This window comes from Apteryx rowi, unplaced genomic scaffold (genome assembly GCF_003343035.1).
Source record: "Apteryx rowi isolate R43461 unplaced genomic scaffold, aptRow1 scaffold_97, whole genome shotgun sequence".
NCBI classification, from domain to species: Eukaryota; Metazoa; Chordata; class Aves; order Apterygiformes; family Apterygidae; genus Apteryx; species Apteryx rowi.
The window spans coordinates 885,791-899,790 of NW_020451282.1; the positions used below are offsets into that span (position 1 = coordinate 885,791).

The 14,000-nt window shown below is 39.0% G+C and overlaps 1 protein-coding gene across 1 annotated transcript in view; it reads right to left on the reverse strand.

Annotated features, from left to right (window-relative positions):
* SORCS2 (sortilin related VPS10 domain containing receptor 2) overlaps positions 1-14,000 on the reverse strand; it is a 612,056-nt gene that overhangs the window by 114,708 nt on the left and 483,348 nt on the right. Inside the window, exon 5 of the mRNA XM_026054819.1 lies at positions 844-1,008. Within this exon, the coding sequence (XP_025910604.1) occupies positions 844-1,008 (165 nt within the window). The remainder of the gene's footprint in view (positions 1-843; positions 1,009-14,000) is intronic.

Sequence of the window (14,000 nt, forward strand, 5' to 3'; positions counted from 1 at the left end):
ATGTAATTTGTGAGTGAATTTGATTTTTTATGATTTTCATTCTATTTCTATCCTACAGCCTACCTAATTGCAGCTTAAAACAGGAGTACAGGCAGAAGCAAGTTGAGATCACTATCGGGACCACAATCACAGTGACTTTACAGCTTCAGTTTTGGCATTGTAAGAAGGAGTTGAACTACACTCTTACAGGATTATGTGCTCAGTTATCCTGTGTTTAGCCTAACACATCCAGAAAATTGACATTGGTCTTTATAATTTAATTGGAAGCAAGCTGAAAGATATTCAAAATCTACAAAAAACCTGATACAACTTCTGAATTTGAATTTGGTATAAATACTTGGTGTGTGAGAGAATTATTCTGCATTTTTACAGATTCAGTGATTCCTAAGCTCCTCTTCTGCTGTACAACTAAACAGAAGTTTATTTTATTTGATGTTATTTTACATCCCAAGAAAGGCTTCTGAAGGCAGTATTTCAGCTTCACAAATTTTCTACTACACTGTAAATTAAAGAGCAATTGCTTATGGTCACTTTCTAGGAAGTAGCACATTTCAGAGACAGTATTTAACTATATTATGCAGGAGGAGAAACATTAGCAATATCCACGTCAACTGGAAATGCCAGGATCGAAATTACTCAAAAACAGAGAGATTGGAGATGTATACAATTAATATTCGGATAAGCCTCTAAAAAACTGAAAACGGTTCCCTAAGGACAAACCATATTTCATAAAAATATATAATTCATAAAACTCAACAGTAATCAGCATATCACAACTGTTTTATATCATGTTAATAAAATAATTCCTAAATTTTAAAAAAATACAGTATCTCTGAGCTTTACCTTGCCTTCCTTGGTGTAAGCAAGTACTTTGTCTTCTTCTTTTGGGTGAAAAAGGAGAGTTTCCACAAAGAAACTAATGGGCTGTTTTTGGAAAGTGGCTCCTTCATCCATGCTTATAAAAAGACTTTGGTCACGGTCATTATGGGAAGAACTTACAAGAATTATCTAAAAGAGGAAAAAATAACATATATTTAGGAGCCTATTTTCTATATAATAGACAACATAGACTTATTTTTCTTGTGTAAATGTCAGATTTTGTACATACCTTATTTATGAGAATTCTGTGGACAAGAGACTCAAAAGTATCTAAGAGATAAGGACATCCAGGTCCTACTCATCTTCCCTCACCAAAACTGGAAATGTTAAACTCTAACTTTTCTTTCAAATCACACCAAATTGACCATGGTCCTCACCTCTACTCAAAATGACTACCTTAGATTTTGGTCCTCATGCAAGATTCACGAAGCCATGTGCAAAAATCTCAAGACTAACAAAGAACTGACACTAGTAAAGACTCATTTTTTATATGTCTGTATAAATAAATCACTTCATGTGAGGCTGCTGTTGTAAATATTAAATCTAAAAATAATCACTGCTATAGCGACATTAAAAGAATCACCCCAGAGAAAGAATTGGTCTAAAACATCCCTCCACTGCTACACCATTCTTCTCCTGCTGACACATTTTGGATAAGATGGCAATTCACTTTGATTCAGAAAGATATGTCAATCACTTATTTGCATTTCCTTTTCATTTAATACCTTGACTCAGACAAAGAAAGAGTCCCAGCTGTCTCCTCGTGTGGACTTCATGGCAGGTTTTCAATAACAAAGCAATTCTCCTCACATAATTTAATCAGTCATACTTTTTTCAACTTCTTCACCCTTTGCAGTTTGCCAGTGCCTTATAGTGTGGTTCTAAAAATGCCACTGTGAGAATCCATTTTCATCATCTTTCCAGGACTAGTTTGCAGGTAGAAAGGTGCCTTTATTAAGTGTTAGCATACAAACACAACATGGATTTTTCAAAGGCCAGCTGGCTCTATTTGGCTCACATTTCAACAACAATAAAAAGATGTTGCAATCAAAATATAATTAAAATATTCAACAAACGATAGAGAAGACACCGCAGAATCCTGATCACTCTTCTATATAGTGACTGTAAAGTGCTAACAGACATAAATGGCAGCCAGTTATGTAAAAAGAATTACAATAATATAAACACACAGAAGCAAATACATTAGACAAAACAGTACATTTTTTATGCAGTTACCTTTTTGAAGTAGAGTTGAAGTTTTAAAAAATTGGAATTTCYAATGAATTATGCAGAGATGACAGCTGGATTGAGTTTTTTTCTGCTATTACTCTTGGGAAAAAATTGTAAATAGAGCATTTGTGGAAGCTCTAAGTTGACAGGTTACTTAAGCGTGTACTTGAAGCGCATACACAGTTCTACTAATTTCTGCATGATTTTCATGTATTTAACATGGGACACATACTGAAATACTTTGCTGAACAAGAGACTTACACATATACTTCAGAGTCCATGGTCCACCAATAAAACTATGCACTAAACCACACATTATGCCAAACCTACTTCTCTTAGTGGTGTGTCAGCAAGAAAAAAGCCCATAACTTTTCTAAGATTTTCCATATTTTAAATTATATTCTTTACTCAAGAGTGTGAAATTTGTCATTTTTATTGGAAAGCCTGTATAAATGACAGCTTCATAAATGCCATCTCTTATTTCTATTGCAACTAATGGTTTCCTTTTTTCTTGCTAAACTCCTCAAACTGCATCTGTTTATTAGCATATGCAGCCCAAGTATGTTGCTCATGGCCCAGATACAGCATCCAAAGATTCCTTTAACATGCTCCTGCAGGAAGTAGTTTTCTTCAGAGGGCATGACACCACCCTCAAATTCAGTGTAGCCATGATGGGCTTCCCTGTGCCGTTGTTTGCATCGCAAGGTGGAGAGGAGGAGTGCCCAGCTGTGACTGTGTGCTCCTTCCCCCCCATGATGTGCTCTTGTGTCCCCCCCCTCCACCCCCATCTGACCTCTCCATAAACAACGCATAGGCAGGGGCTAACTGAGCATGTGCCAACTAAGACCCATCTAGCACGCAAATATGACTATGAGTCAGTCATCTCCCCTCGCCCATAAATAGGGGGCAGTCCAGAGCCCATCGAGCTCTCCTGCACGGCAGCGGGCTGCTCTGCAGAACCTCCTCCTGAGCAGGGATGCCTCTCAAGGCTACTCCTCGAGGTTGAGAGATTCCCTACCTGCGACAAATCCTCAGTCAGTGATTAATAGCATGCTGAAACTTTGCAAAGCTTTGCGAAACTTTGCTAAGTTATATCTGATTGATTGTGCACATAACCCTTTAGACACGAACCGCTGACCAAATCTGGGACTAAGACTGGATCCAGCCGCACCCAGACTCCTCTGAGAAGGAGTTTGGAAAGCAACAAGGTCCATTATGAACCTCGTGACTCAACGGGAGGGTCTCCTTGACATTGTTATCTGACCCTGTCCTCCATGCAGTAAATAACTGAGTGAACCTTGCCATCGACCCTCATTAGATCGTCTTATTTATGATTGAACTTTGTTAAATCACTATCTGACCTCAATAAAACATATTGCTGCTTCTCTCTTATGAGTGAAGTGCATTACTCCCCACTCATCTGTGACACCAGCACAGAGCTTTGTACTTTCCCTGCCACCCTATCAGCTGCAACTTAGGCTCAAAATATCATCATTTTTCTTGGAAATAAATTAATTCAAACTGTCTGCTTGCTGACTGAACTACATAATGCTCAACTGTGCTGGTTCCTGGCCAACTCAGATCACACAAAGAAGGACCTGGTCAAGCACTAAGGGGCTAAGCAGCCTCCACAATACGGCTGCAGCGTGAGCCCCACAGTTCGTATCAAAGCTTGTGTCCAGGCACATCCTTGCATGCGAATATGTGGATGGTGCCCAAGGCTGGTCATGAGATTCACGCTCAGCTTGCCATGATACCCTTCCTTCCAAGCTTTGGCACTAGAAGCAGCATATCACTAATCCCAGATGGAAAGCTTAATACCTTTGGATACTGCCTTCTAGTTCAAACAACCCTTTCTGTCAATGTCATTATCTTGATTCGCTCCTGTTAACATCTTTAAAAATGTATACAGCTAAGACAACAAATCAACGTGGTGTGTTCTCTGGAAAACTCACAGACAGCACGTGAGTGGAATGGTAATCTCCGGACTACAGTATCATTGTCTTGCTTAATAAATCTTATGCTTCCAAAAAAAGAAAAAAAAAACACCCCAAAACCCCAGAAGATTGGCTTCAATATAATAAAGGAATTAAATTTATAAATTTGGGAGTGTTTTTCATTGTTAATGAGCCTTGAGTGTAAGTCTAAATTTCTCCTGTGCAATGAAGACTCAAAAACAACTTTCAGAAAACAGAAATAAATGAAAGGTAGAATTCAATAACATCATTCTAGAAACTGAAGTCATAAGCAAAATGCCAAATATAATGAATGCAAACACACTGAAATTTGCTAACGCTGCAGTTAAAAAATGGGCTATGTACCTTTCAGAGTTTAATCTCTGAGAAGAAAGTTAGCCTAAAGACTGTAGACATTGAAGCATACATGGCAGAGCTCCTAACTATAACTCTTATCCACGCAAGTATCATAATTCATTTAATGAAATATTTTTGAATTTCACTCAGTGTTCTGATTTATATTTCAGTAGTATAAATTGATCATTATGCACCAAGCATACAGATTTGCTTCCCACAGCTAATACACTGGGTGCTCAGACTTGCCCACTGGTGAACACTACGTATGGAAGAAAATACTCCAGAGTAAATATTGTACCCAAGTTAAAAGTTTTCTGTAACAAGTTTTATTTATTTTGTAAGTAGAACAAGTAGCAAACCTTCCCATCAGCAAGGGAGCTGGTGACTGATGCAGAGACGTAACTGGGACATACTAACAGAGGAGCCGACTAACAGTGATTGCTGAGTGTTTTAACTCAAAATAGATAACTACTTGCTTGAATGATTTTGGCTCCAAAAACCAGAATAGATTTTAATCACATCTAAACTTCACTTAAACTTCTAAACAACTTTATTTAGCATTCCTCCCTCCTGTCAGACTCTAAAAATCTTTTTAGAAAAACTGTAACTTTGTATTATGCAGTTTATCCCCAACCTCACTTCTCCCATCAGCTAAATAAACCACAATAACACACGTGTGTATACTCAGATCAGATGTAGATATACAACTTGCAATAGTTATATGGAGGTAAAAGAATGTTTCAAGAACCTAGGCCACGGATTGTCAAGGAAATAAGAACAAATAGGATGCAGTATAGATCAATGGGAATTAAGCAAAAAAGATTTCTAATAGAAATTAAAAATACTACACCATGCATATATATGAAGTAAAGCATTCCAGAAATAAAAAAGCTATGGAAAAAGGAAAAATCGGTGAAACAGGAAGAAATAGAGAAGTCAAATAATTCTGAAAATAATGTGATTCTTAATCTCCCTTTCAGGACTGACTGGTAAATGTGCATGTCTAACTATTCCTTCTGCTGGGTGGAATCACAGTCAGTCTGAGCCCCAAAGGATAAAATGAGTCTGACAATTTAGGCTGCAGTACCTTGAGTATCATACTTCTTTTTCCCCACTATTGCCATGAAGACTTGCAATAATCAGTGGTTACTGGGGAATCTTAACTGTAGATTTGGCAGCAATTCAAAGCTATACTGTAATCTCAAGTGGCAATAAACACAGGATATTACCATGCATCACTTGCACTGTGTTTGAGATATAAATCCCCTCTCCTCGGTTTAGGTCCAATCAAATCTAAACTCAAGATAAATTTGATCTTAATCAGCACTTTCTCTAATACAAGGCAATCTTCTAACTTTCCATATTCCAATTGCACTGTCTCTTTTAGCTTCAGAAGCTGATCTTAACTTTAATTCTTGCTTTGATTTTCATTTCCTTTTCTCTAGTATTAAAAAAGAAAAACCTCCAAAATTTGCATCATGAAGACATATCTAGACTCACAGTGTCAGACCTGCCACAGGAGATTTCTGCAGCAAGCAGAGAGAAAGATGATAACCACCGTTCTATAATTACATAATCCTGCATAYGGTCTGAAATCAAAACATCTGGTATTCCACAGCATTCTAAACTGAACCTGAAAGAAGAAACCCACTTTTGGCTGAATATGAAATCAAAATATAGAAACTCTTCATTTAAGCACACAGCAGCCCATGCACTGAGATGCCAAGCAAGCGCAGGAAGAACCTGGGCCTCCTCAGTCACCTCCCACCAGACACAAATGATTTGGCTACAGGGACTCAGTCCTAGAGGGGTGAGTTCTCTGGACCATTCCAGCAAAAACTTTAATGACACAACTAATTTTAAACTTACAAGCCATCCCCACAGAGGTCAATTAATTTCCATTAGGAACATCTCAAGCAGGCCCTAGGTGAAGGGGCTTAGCTGAACTGGAGATCAGGCTGCTGGGTACACAGGGCAGCATCAAAACTCTCACTGATACCATCACGTAAAACTGCATGTCTACATACTGTTTCCACTGAGTTTTGAACCTAAATCTTCTTTGTAGCAACATTGCTGATCTTAGGGCAGTGTTTATAGCTCAGCAGCGCTACAGTCACACCCTCAACATTTTTCAGACTAAGTAACTAACTCATCTATTTTTCTTGTTTTTACAATTTAYATTATTTATGTGTTATTAGATGTGCATGGCTGGTACAGAAATTACTCCAGCTCTCGGTTCCAATCGTAAATGAGATGTTGCTTCTCAGATGGCATTCATAAAATACACAAAATGGACTGCCAAGGGTTATGATTTTTATCTTGGATGATATGAAAGACCTGATAATTCAAGAATGGCAAAACTGCAAAGTGAAATATAGGTCCATTACTCTCATACTTGTAAAAACAATAACTGAAGAATCAACCTAGGGTAATTCCAAGCAGAGAATAAAATAAAATGCCTTCCCAATACCAGCTTAATCTCACAGATTTTTCCCTTAAAGTTGCCCCCCAAATGACTCCTCACAAATGTTAAAGTTATCAGTGAATCTGTATGATTCACTGCAAATTAACAAGAGCTAGAAAAGTAGCTTGTGTGTGCAACTGAATCGCATAAATGCACATTCATGGAATACATACATGAATGTACATACATCCCAGACTAATATATTACTCTTTCCTGGTAAGCATTCACAGCTTCTTCTAGAATTCGTATTTACTTTTTCAGGAAAAGTCCCTTTCAAATTTTCATATGGAAGCATTTCAAGACATGCATTTCAAAACAGCAACTAGTTTCCTCGAGAACTCCCCTTCTGGAATAGAAGGTGGGAACGTTAAGGATGGCTCCCAAGAAATATCTGCTACATTGATCGTATAATCTCAGGACAAAATCAAAGGCCACATGAAACTATCCTGGCAGGGCTAATGGAAACCATGTATTACAGTTTAGTTTCCCCTGCGTTGTGGTCAGCTCATTAATCATTTGGAATAGCACAGCAGGAACAGTATTATTTATTAGTCATCTAGTACCACCAACATATTAGGCACTTATGATGGGCAGTGAATCTTAAGGGGTCAGGATGTTAAAATGAGCTGGTTACCAGCTGAAGCTGTTGGTAACACATGAAAGCTGAAGAGGGAATGAACAACTGAGCTGGCACCTTACTTAACAGAAAAATGGGATCATAGCAACTAGATGGTGAGCAACTGGCTTATATTGCAACTAGACATGACTGAAAGGAAATAATTTTGAAATAGTTGACTTTTCTCTGGGGTGTTCGCTATAAGGGCATCAATTTTAGGGGTGGTTAAATACCATAATAACGAATGCCCACAGAGAAACAGCTACACAAGTTCTGATGATGTTGACAACTGGCCTGAAAATCCTGCCTGTCCCACTTGTTGGCAATCTGTACATATCTAAATCTGCCTGATCACTATACAGGCATACCTTGTTTTATTGTGCTTTGCTTTATTGTGCTTCGCAGATATTGCTTTTTTTTTTTTTTTTTTAAACAAATTGAAGGTTTGTGGCAGCCCTGCACTGAGCAAGTCTATCGGCACCATTTTTCCAACAACATGTGCTCACTTCGTGTCTCTGTGTCACATTTTGTACTTTCTTTTTTTAAGACATAACGCTATTGCACAGTTAATAGACTACAGTATCGTGTAAACATAAGTTTTATATGCACTGGGAAACCAAAAAATTCGTGTGACTCACTTTATTGCGATATTTGCTTTATGGCAGCGGTCTGGAACCGAACCCGCAATATCTCTGAGGTATGCCTGTAACTGGACACTTCTAAGAAAAGTAATTTCTGTGCTGACTCTCCAGGGGATATTAATTACAGCTCAAGTCTTCTTATTTAGAGGCTAGGCTAAGAAAGCTGAGACACTACCTCTCCCTCCATGGGAACAATCTCTCACACATCTACGACCTGCTGGGATCGCAAAATTGTTTACATTCGGACTAGACAACAGCAGACCAAATTTTCATAAGGAATGCTCTGTTCTAAAAGCTTCCAGAGCAATAACTAGTATAGTAGTGCTTTCAGTCCAGGGATTCTACAGCAACTGGCATATATTAAAAAAAAATCCAGTATTCCTATAATATACTAAGACAGAGAGATGAATATAGAGGGAGAAACAGTACTCAAAGTCTTGATAGTCCCCTTTTTAACAGCTATTTTACTTGTGTTAGTTACACCYGTCTTGCAGGGCTTTTGGAAAGACTAATTTACTCATTTCTGACAACTCCTAGAAAATGTAAAACTCTAGCTAAGCGACATATGCATTGTTTAACCTCTGCAAAATATGGTGTTTTTATTATGAAAAAGTAGTTAATTAATAAGAACATATCTTTAATATATCCAATGGCTCTCTTCAGTACAGGCTAAACTTGCACTGAGAGAGGAACAGAAGCCTTATTATGGACCTTACCCAGAGATTAAGAAACCTAATTTTATTTTTTATGGATACTACTTTTTTGTTTGTCTGTCTCCACCTCATGTTACTTTTCAGTATGATACTGCTCAGTAAAAAGTACTGAAGTTAAAACAGAAGAGTCCTTTGATCTTCCTACAAGGTCTACTGTTAGCCTGGCTATTGCTAGTCCCTGAGCAAAGGTGATCGTTTAATGTACTGTTTGTAGTTTCTAAACCTAAAAAGAGCAAAAAGCTGTTTTGAGATGTTTTGTAAGATGATTACATATTGATATTGTCACACGTTCAAATAGTTTCATCTACAGTGATGTATTCTGGTATGAAACTAAACCAGATAGTCTTTCCCAGTATGCTCTAAGTCAGCAGTTTGACTAGGGGACCACACTGGGGGAGGCATACTGCCAGCTCCTGTAACAGCAGGGCGGTGTTCTATAACCAGTTTTTATGCTTCCCATAAAATAAGGAAATTCTGCGTGACTTGGAAAAAAAATACGAGTTGGACTTCACAGCAGAAATGGGCAATTTGCTTTCTTTCTCACCAGCATCTCCACAAGCCTTATTATTTTCCAGACAGAACAGGCACACACTCATCTCTACAGCTTGGGCATTAGGAGGCTAACAATTCAAGAAGTTATTTTGCAGACCTTCAACAAACCTGTAAATATTTTCTGCCTGAAGGCATCACAGAGCAAAAAATAAATAAGTAAAACAAAAAATGTTTACCAAACAGCATAACGGATGCACAACAAATGACTGAATATGTGCGTTGATGCAAACTAATGAAGAGACAGGTCAAGCAGTTCCTAGTCTCCAGCCATTAATTTGTTGGCAGCAAAAACTGCACTAAGCTTGAACAGAGATTACAGGGATGGTAATTAGTGGATGGRGAGAAAACATGAAAGAAAGAAAGGCAGTTGCTATGGTTAAAAATGTCAATCATACTGGATTGATCAGGACCTCACCATCTTGTGCAACAGGTAAAACTCTTTAGTATTGCTCTTGATCTTTTCTGTCTTGCACCCTAAGAATGCTATAGGTGTGCCTTTGGCCTTTTACTATAGCCCTCAACTCTCTTACAAGGCTCCAGGAGAATTTTCTGGGAACACTGGAGAAGTGAGCTTTTCAGACATTACTGTGGGAACCTGACTTTACAGAAATTGTCCCCTCCAGTCCTCTTATTCCAAATTCTCAACAGATCCCTAGCGCTTTCACAGTCAAAGGCCATCCCCTTATGTTCCCAAGATACCACTAACTACAACTGAGGCATCAACTCCAAGTGTCTTCTACTCCTTTCTCTCCTGATTCTAGGAAGCACTTCTCATCAGTATGCAAAGCAACTATGTTACAACTTTTTAAGAATTTGTAGCATGTTGCAAAAATGTATACATGCATACATATATATATATACACACACACATTTGTACACACACAGGTTCATGCAACCAGATGGGATACATTCAAGTTTGCTGAAGAAGCTGGCTGAAATCACTGAGACCTTTAAAATGCTGTAGTGATTGGGAGAGGTTTCTAAAGACGGGAAAAAGATAAATGTCATGCCCATCTTAGCATCACCTACAAAGTCTCTCAGAGGTGTCCCACATTGTTTCTTCCCATATCTGAAGGGGTAGCTGGCACTATGAAGTGAGTTACTAAAGATGTTACCCTTCAGCAAGCACTTGCTCCCTTTCAAGAACAGTAGGTACTCTCCTTTATGGAGGTCTGGGTATAGTTAAGACCGAACAGTTCTTCCCTTCTAAAACACAGGGGAAAATACAAACCCAGGGGAAGGAGCTGCATCAAGCTAGTCTTGCATACGTAAAGCACAACTCATTGTGTGGTTTTGAAGGGGAAAATGGAAGGGGAAAAAGAAAGGGAGGCAGAGTAGCAGAAGCAAGCCCTGGAAAAATAATAATTATTTTTCACTTGAATTTGGCTATATCTCCATTACGTAGGCTACAAAGCTTAATTATAAAAGCTCTTGCTATTGAAATTTTTCCCCTTATCTTTGATACCCAGTCCAAATGGACTGGAAAAAAGCCCTTGAAAAGCAGAAAGGAAATGTCTTTTAAAGTAATTTTTGGTCCCATTAGGCTGAACCTCATTAATAGAAAAAGGACTTCTCTGAAGAATAGAGCTTTTATATTCAGAAGCATACAGTACTGCTGTGCCTGATTCTAGCAGCGCTACAGATAATAAATCTCACGCCATCAGGGTTTAGATTTTTGCACTTGTAAAGTATCCATTTTATATTGAGGTAGGTTTTTAGAAAATGCTCGTATCTGGCACTCATAGTGCTAGTTTTCTCCAGGTGTACTTGGGATGGGTGTTGATTGGGGCTTATTGAAAGATGATGGATAAAACATTTTTTCCACTGAAAAACACTGCTTTGCCATAACTGAAATGTTTTGCTGAAAATCTACAATAGCAGATTTAGCAGCATGATTCCTGAGGTCCATGAGGGAAGCAGGGGGGACAGCATTGCCGTTGGGGCTTTTCCACCTTATACACAGGCACAGAAAATATTCTTTGGGACAGAAACACTGACTCTGTAGATCAGCTGTTAGAGCACTCACATGTGCCGCTGCAGGAACACGAACCTTGGTGTCTTCGCAGTTGAGTGCCGTGATTACTAAACCTTTGGCAATTCAGTAGATATTCTCATATATATGAGAGAGAAAGCGCTGAATGAATGTTTTTTTGTTCACTTACTGTATTTTCAAAATTTAGGGGCAAGAGTTATTATTTTTCTGCTTGTGTCCAAGCATGCTATTTTGGCTCTTTTTAGCACATTTTAATGAAAAGTTAAAAGTGAATAGGAAAGAGAGGAAATAAACAAACACTTCTACTAATCCCCCTTCTACCACTTTTAATACCATTTTATTCTTGTGAAAAGTTTGCAATTTTTTTTTTTTTTTTTTTTTAAGTGTAAGTGAGAAGTTGGAGAGCTCTATTCCTGGCAGTGTGCTTGCAGACAAATAAGGCAGCTAGGAAGATTTCAGGAGCTTTCTGTTTTGGCAAGAATATTGCTAAAGAGCGGTATGGCTGAAAAATCAAGGTTATATACCTGGGGCATTCTGGTCTTTTGTTTTTAGTAAAGGTAGCTGCACTGAGATCTAAAAATATCAGACCAAAGTTAGTCTTGGGGTACCAATTCTGTTCTCGAGTCAGCAGGAGCTTTGTAAACTGACCATTCCCTGGACACTGGCATTGACCCCAGCTAGAGTAAAATCAGAAAGAAACACTCGCCCTACCACTGGGTTGGCACTCAGAATTTGTATTAGTTCTTGAGACTGTAACATGAATTTCATATGTGACTTTACATATATCCCACTTTCTCTGCATTTTTCATCAAAACCAACAGGATGGGAATAAAAAGACATGTATGTGCTTACTGTAGTGTTGTTCTTTATGAAAAAATTACCTATTGCAATGTAACTTTAGATTTTGGGTTAAATGACCATCCACTTCCAGCAACTGAAAGTTACATTTCATCCAGTTACTATATGTTAAGCCCATGCTGTACTGATGTTTTGAGTCGTCTCAGTATCTTAGAGTTAACTTCTATGAAGGAAAAAATGCCTTACTGTTCCAGAGCTGATTTCTAATCTCAGCTATGCAGATGTGTATGTTTTTGATTAGATCTGCCGGTCAGCTGGCATACCTATACCTAGCAAACAAAGAAATACAGTTGCATGCCTTCAGATCTGAACAGGCAGTCTTAAGTAACCTGAGTTAGTCATAAAGGATAAAAATAATTCATCTCAGTTGGTAATTAGCTATCGGTCTGGCAGACACAGTCCCAGTGTTGGATAGACACTGATGGATACTGCCCAGGTGCTGCATTAGAATTTAGCTCTGACTTGAAAGTTGCATGTTTTTACAGTCTCTCCACATCTTTCTCTCCTTTCAGATGAACACAGTCTTATTTCTAGGTCAAAACTTCAGCTCATCTCACTGCTTTTCTCTCTCCTTGGCCTGTTCTCAGGTAATCTGCTGTGCAGGCTATGTAGATACTGGGAATTATTCACCAAGTTTAACTACTAGAATGTCTATGAGTATGGAACAATAAAAACATGAGGTAGGAAGGGACCTCCAGAGGTCATCCGGTCCAATCCTCTCCTCAAGGTACATCCGGTTAGAGCACGATGCTCAGGACCATGTCCACTTGAGTTCTGCATATCTCCAAGGATGGAGATCCCACAAACTCTCTAGACAGCCTGTTCTAGTGTTTGACCATCCTCATTATGCAAACTGGTGTCCTTGTATCTGGTTGGAATTTCCCATGTTCCAGCTTGCATCTGCTGCCTCTCGTCCTTCCCCCTCTGTGCCTCTGAGAAGAGTCTGGCTCCATCTTCATCTCCCATTAGATAGTTCTAGACAGCAATAAGATCTCCCCTGACCCTTCTTATGTCTGAATAACCCAAGCTCCCTCAGCATTTCCACGTGCATCCGGTGCTCCAGGCCAGGATCTGGACAGCCCTCCACTGGACTCTCTCCAGTATGGCAGTGTCTTTTTGTACTGGGGAGCCCAAAACTAGACACGCTACTCCAAATTCAATCTCAAAACTGCTAACTACAGGGGAAGGATTACTTCCCTGGACCTGCTGGCTACACGCTTATTAAGTATGCGGTTGGCCTTTTTGGCCTCAAGGGGACACTGCTGCCTCTTGTTCAACCAGGACCCTCAGGCCTTTTTCTGCAAAGCTGCTCTCTAGCCAGTCAGCCCCCAGCCTGTACAGCTGCTGGGTTTATTGCATCCCAGACGCAGGACTTTGCATTTCCCTTTCCTGAACGTCACAAGGTTCCTATCAGCCCATTTCTCCAGCCTGTGCAGTGAACGTCACTCTGAAAGAGGAATATCAAAATTCATTCTGTGCAGAGAAACAATTAACTTGTAGGTATCGTCTACATATGTCATACCTGCACGTTCTTATTAGTACACTTCCTGAGAATCATCACAACAGGGAGAGAAATCATCCCCAGGTTACAAGCAAGGCATCAAGAGAAAGACAAGCAGCTAAATTACCTACAAAGTATCTCAGGCTTCTTGCTACTTAATGGCATCAGAAGAAAATCAGCATTTCTTTCAACCTGTTCCTGAGTGGTTGGGGTTGTAAATAGTACAGCAACAGCCTTGGCA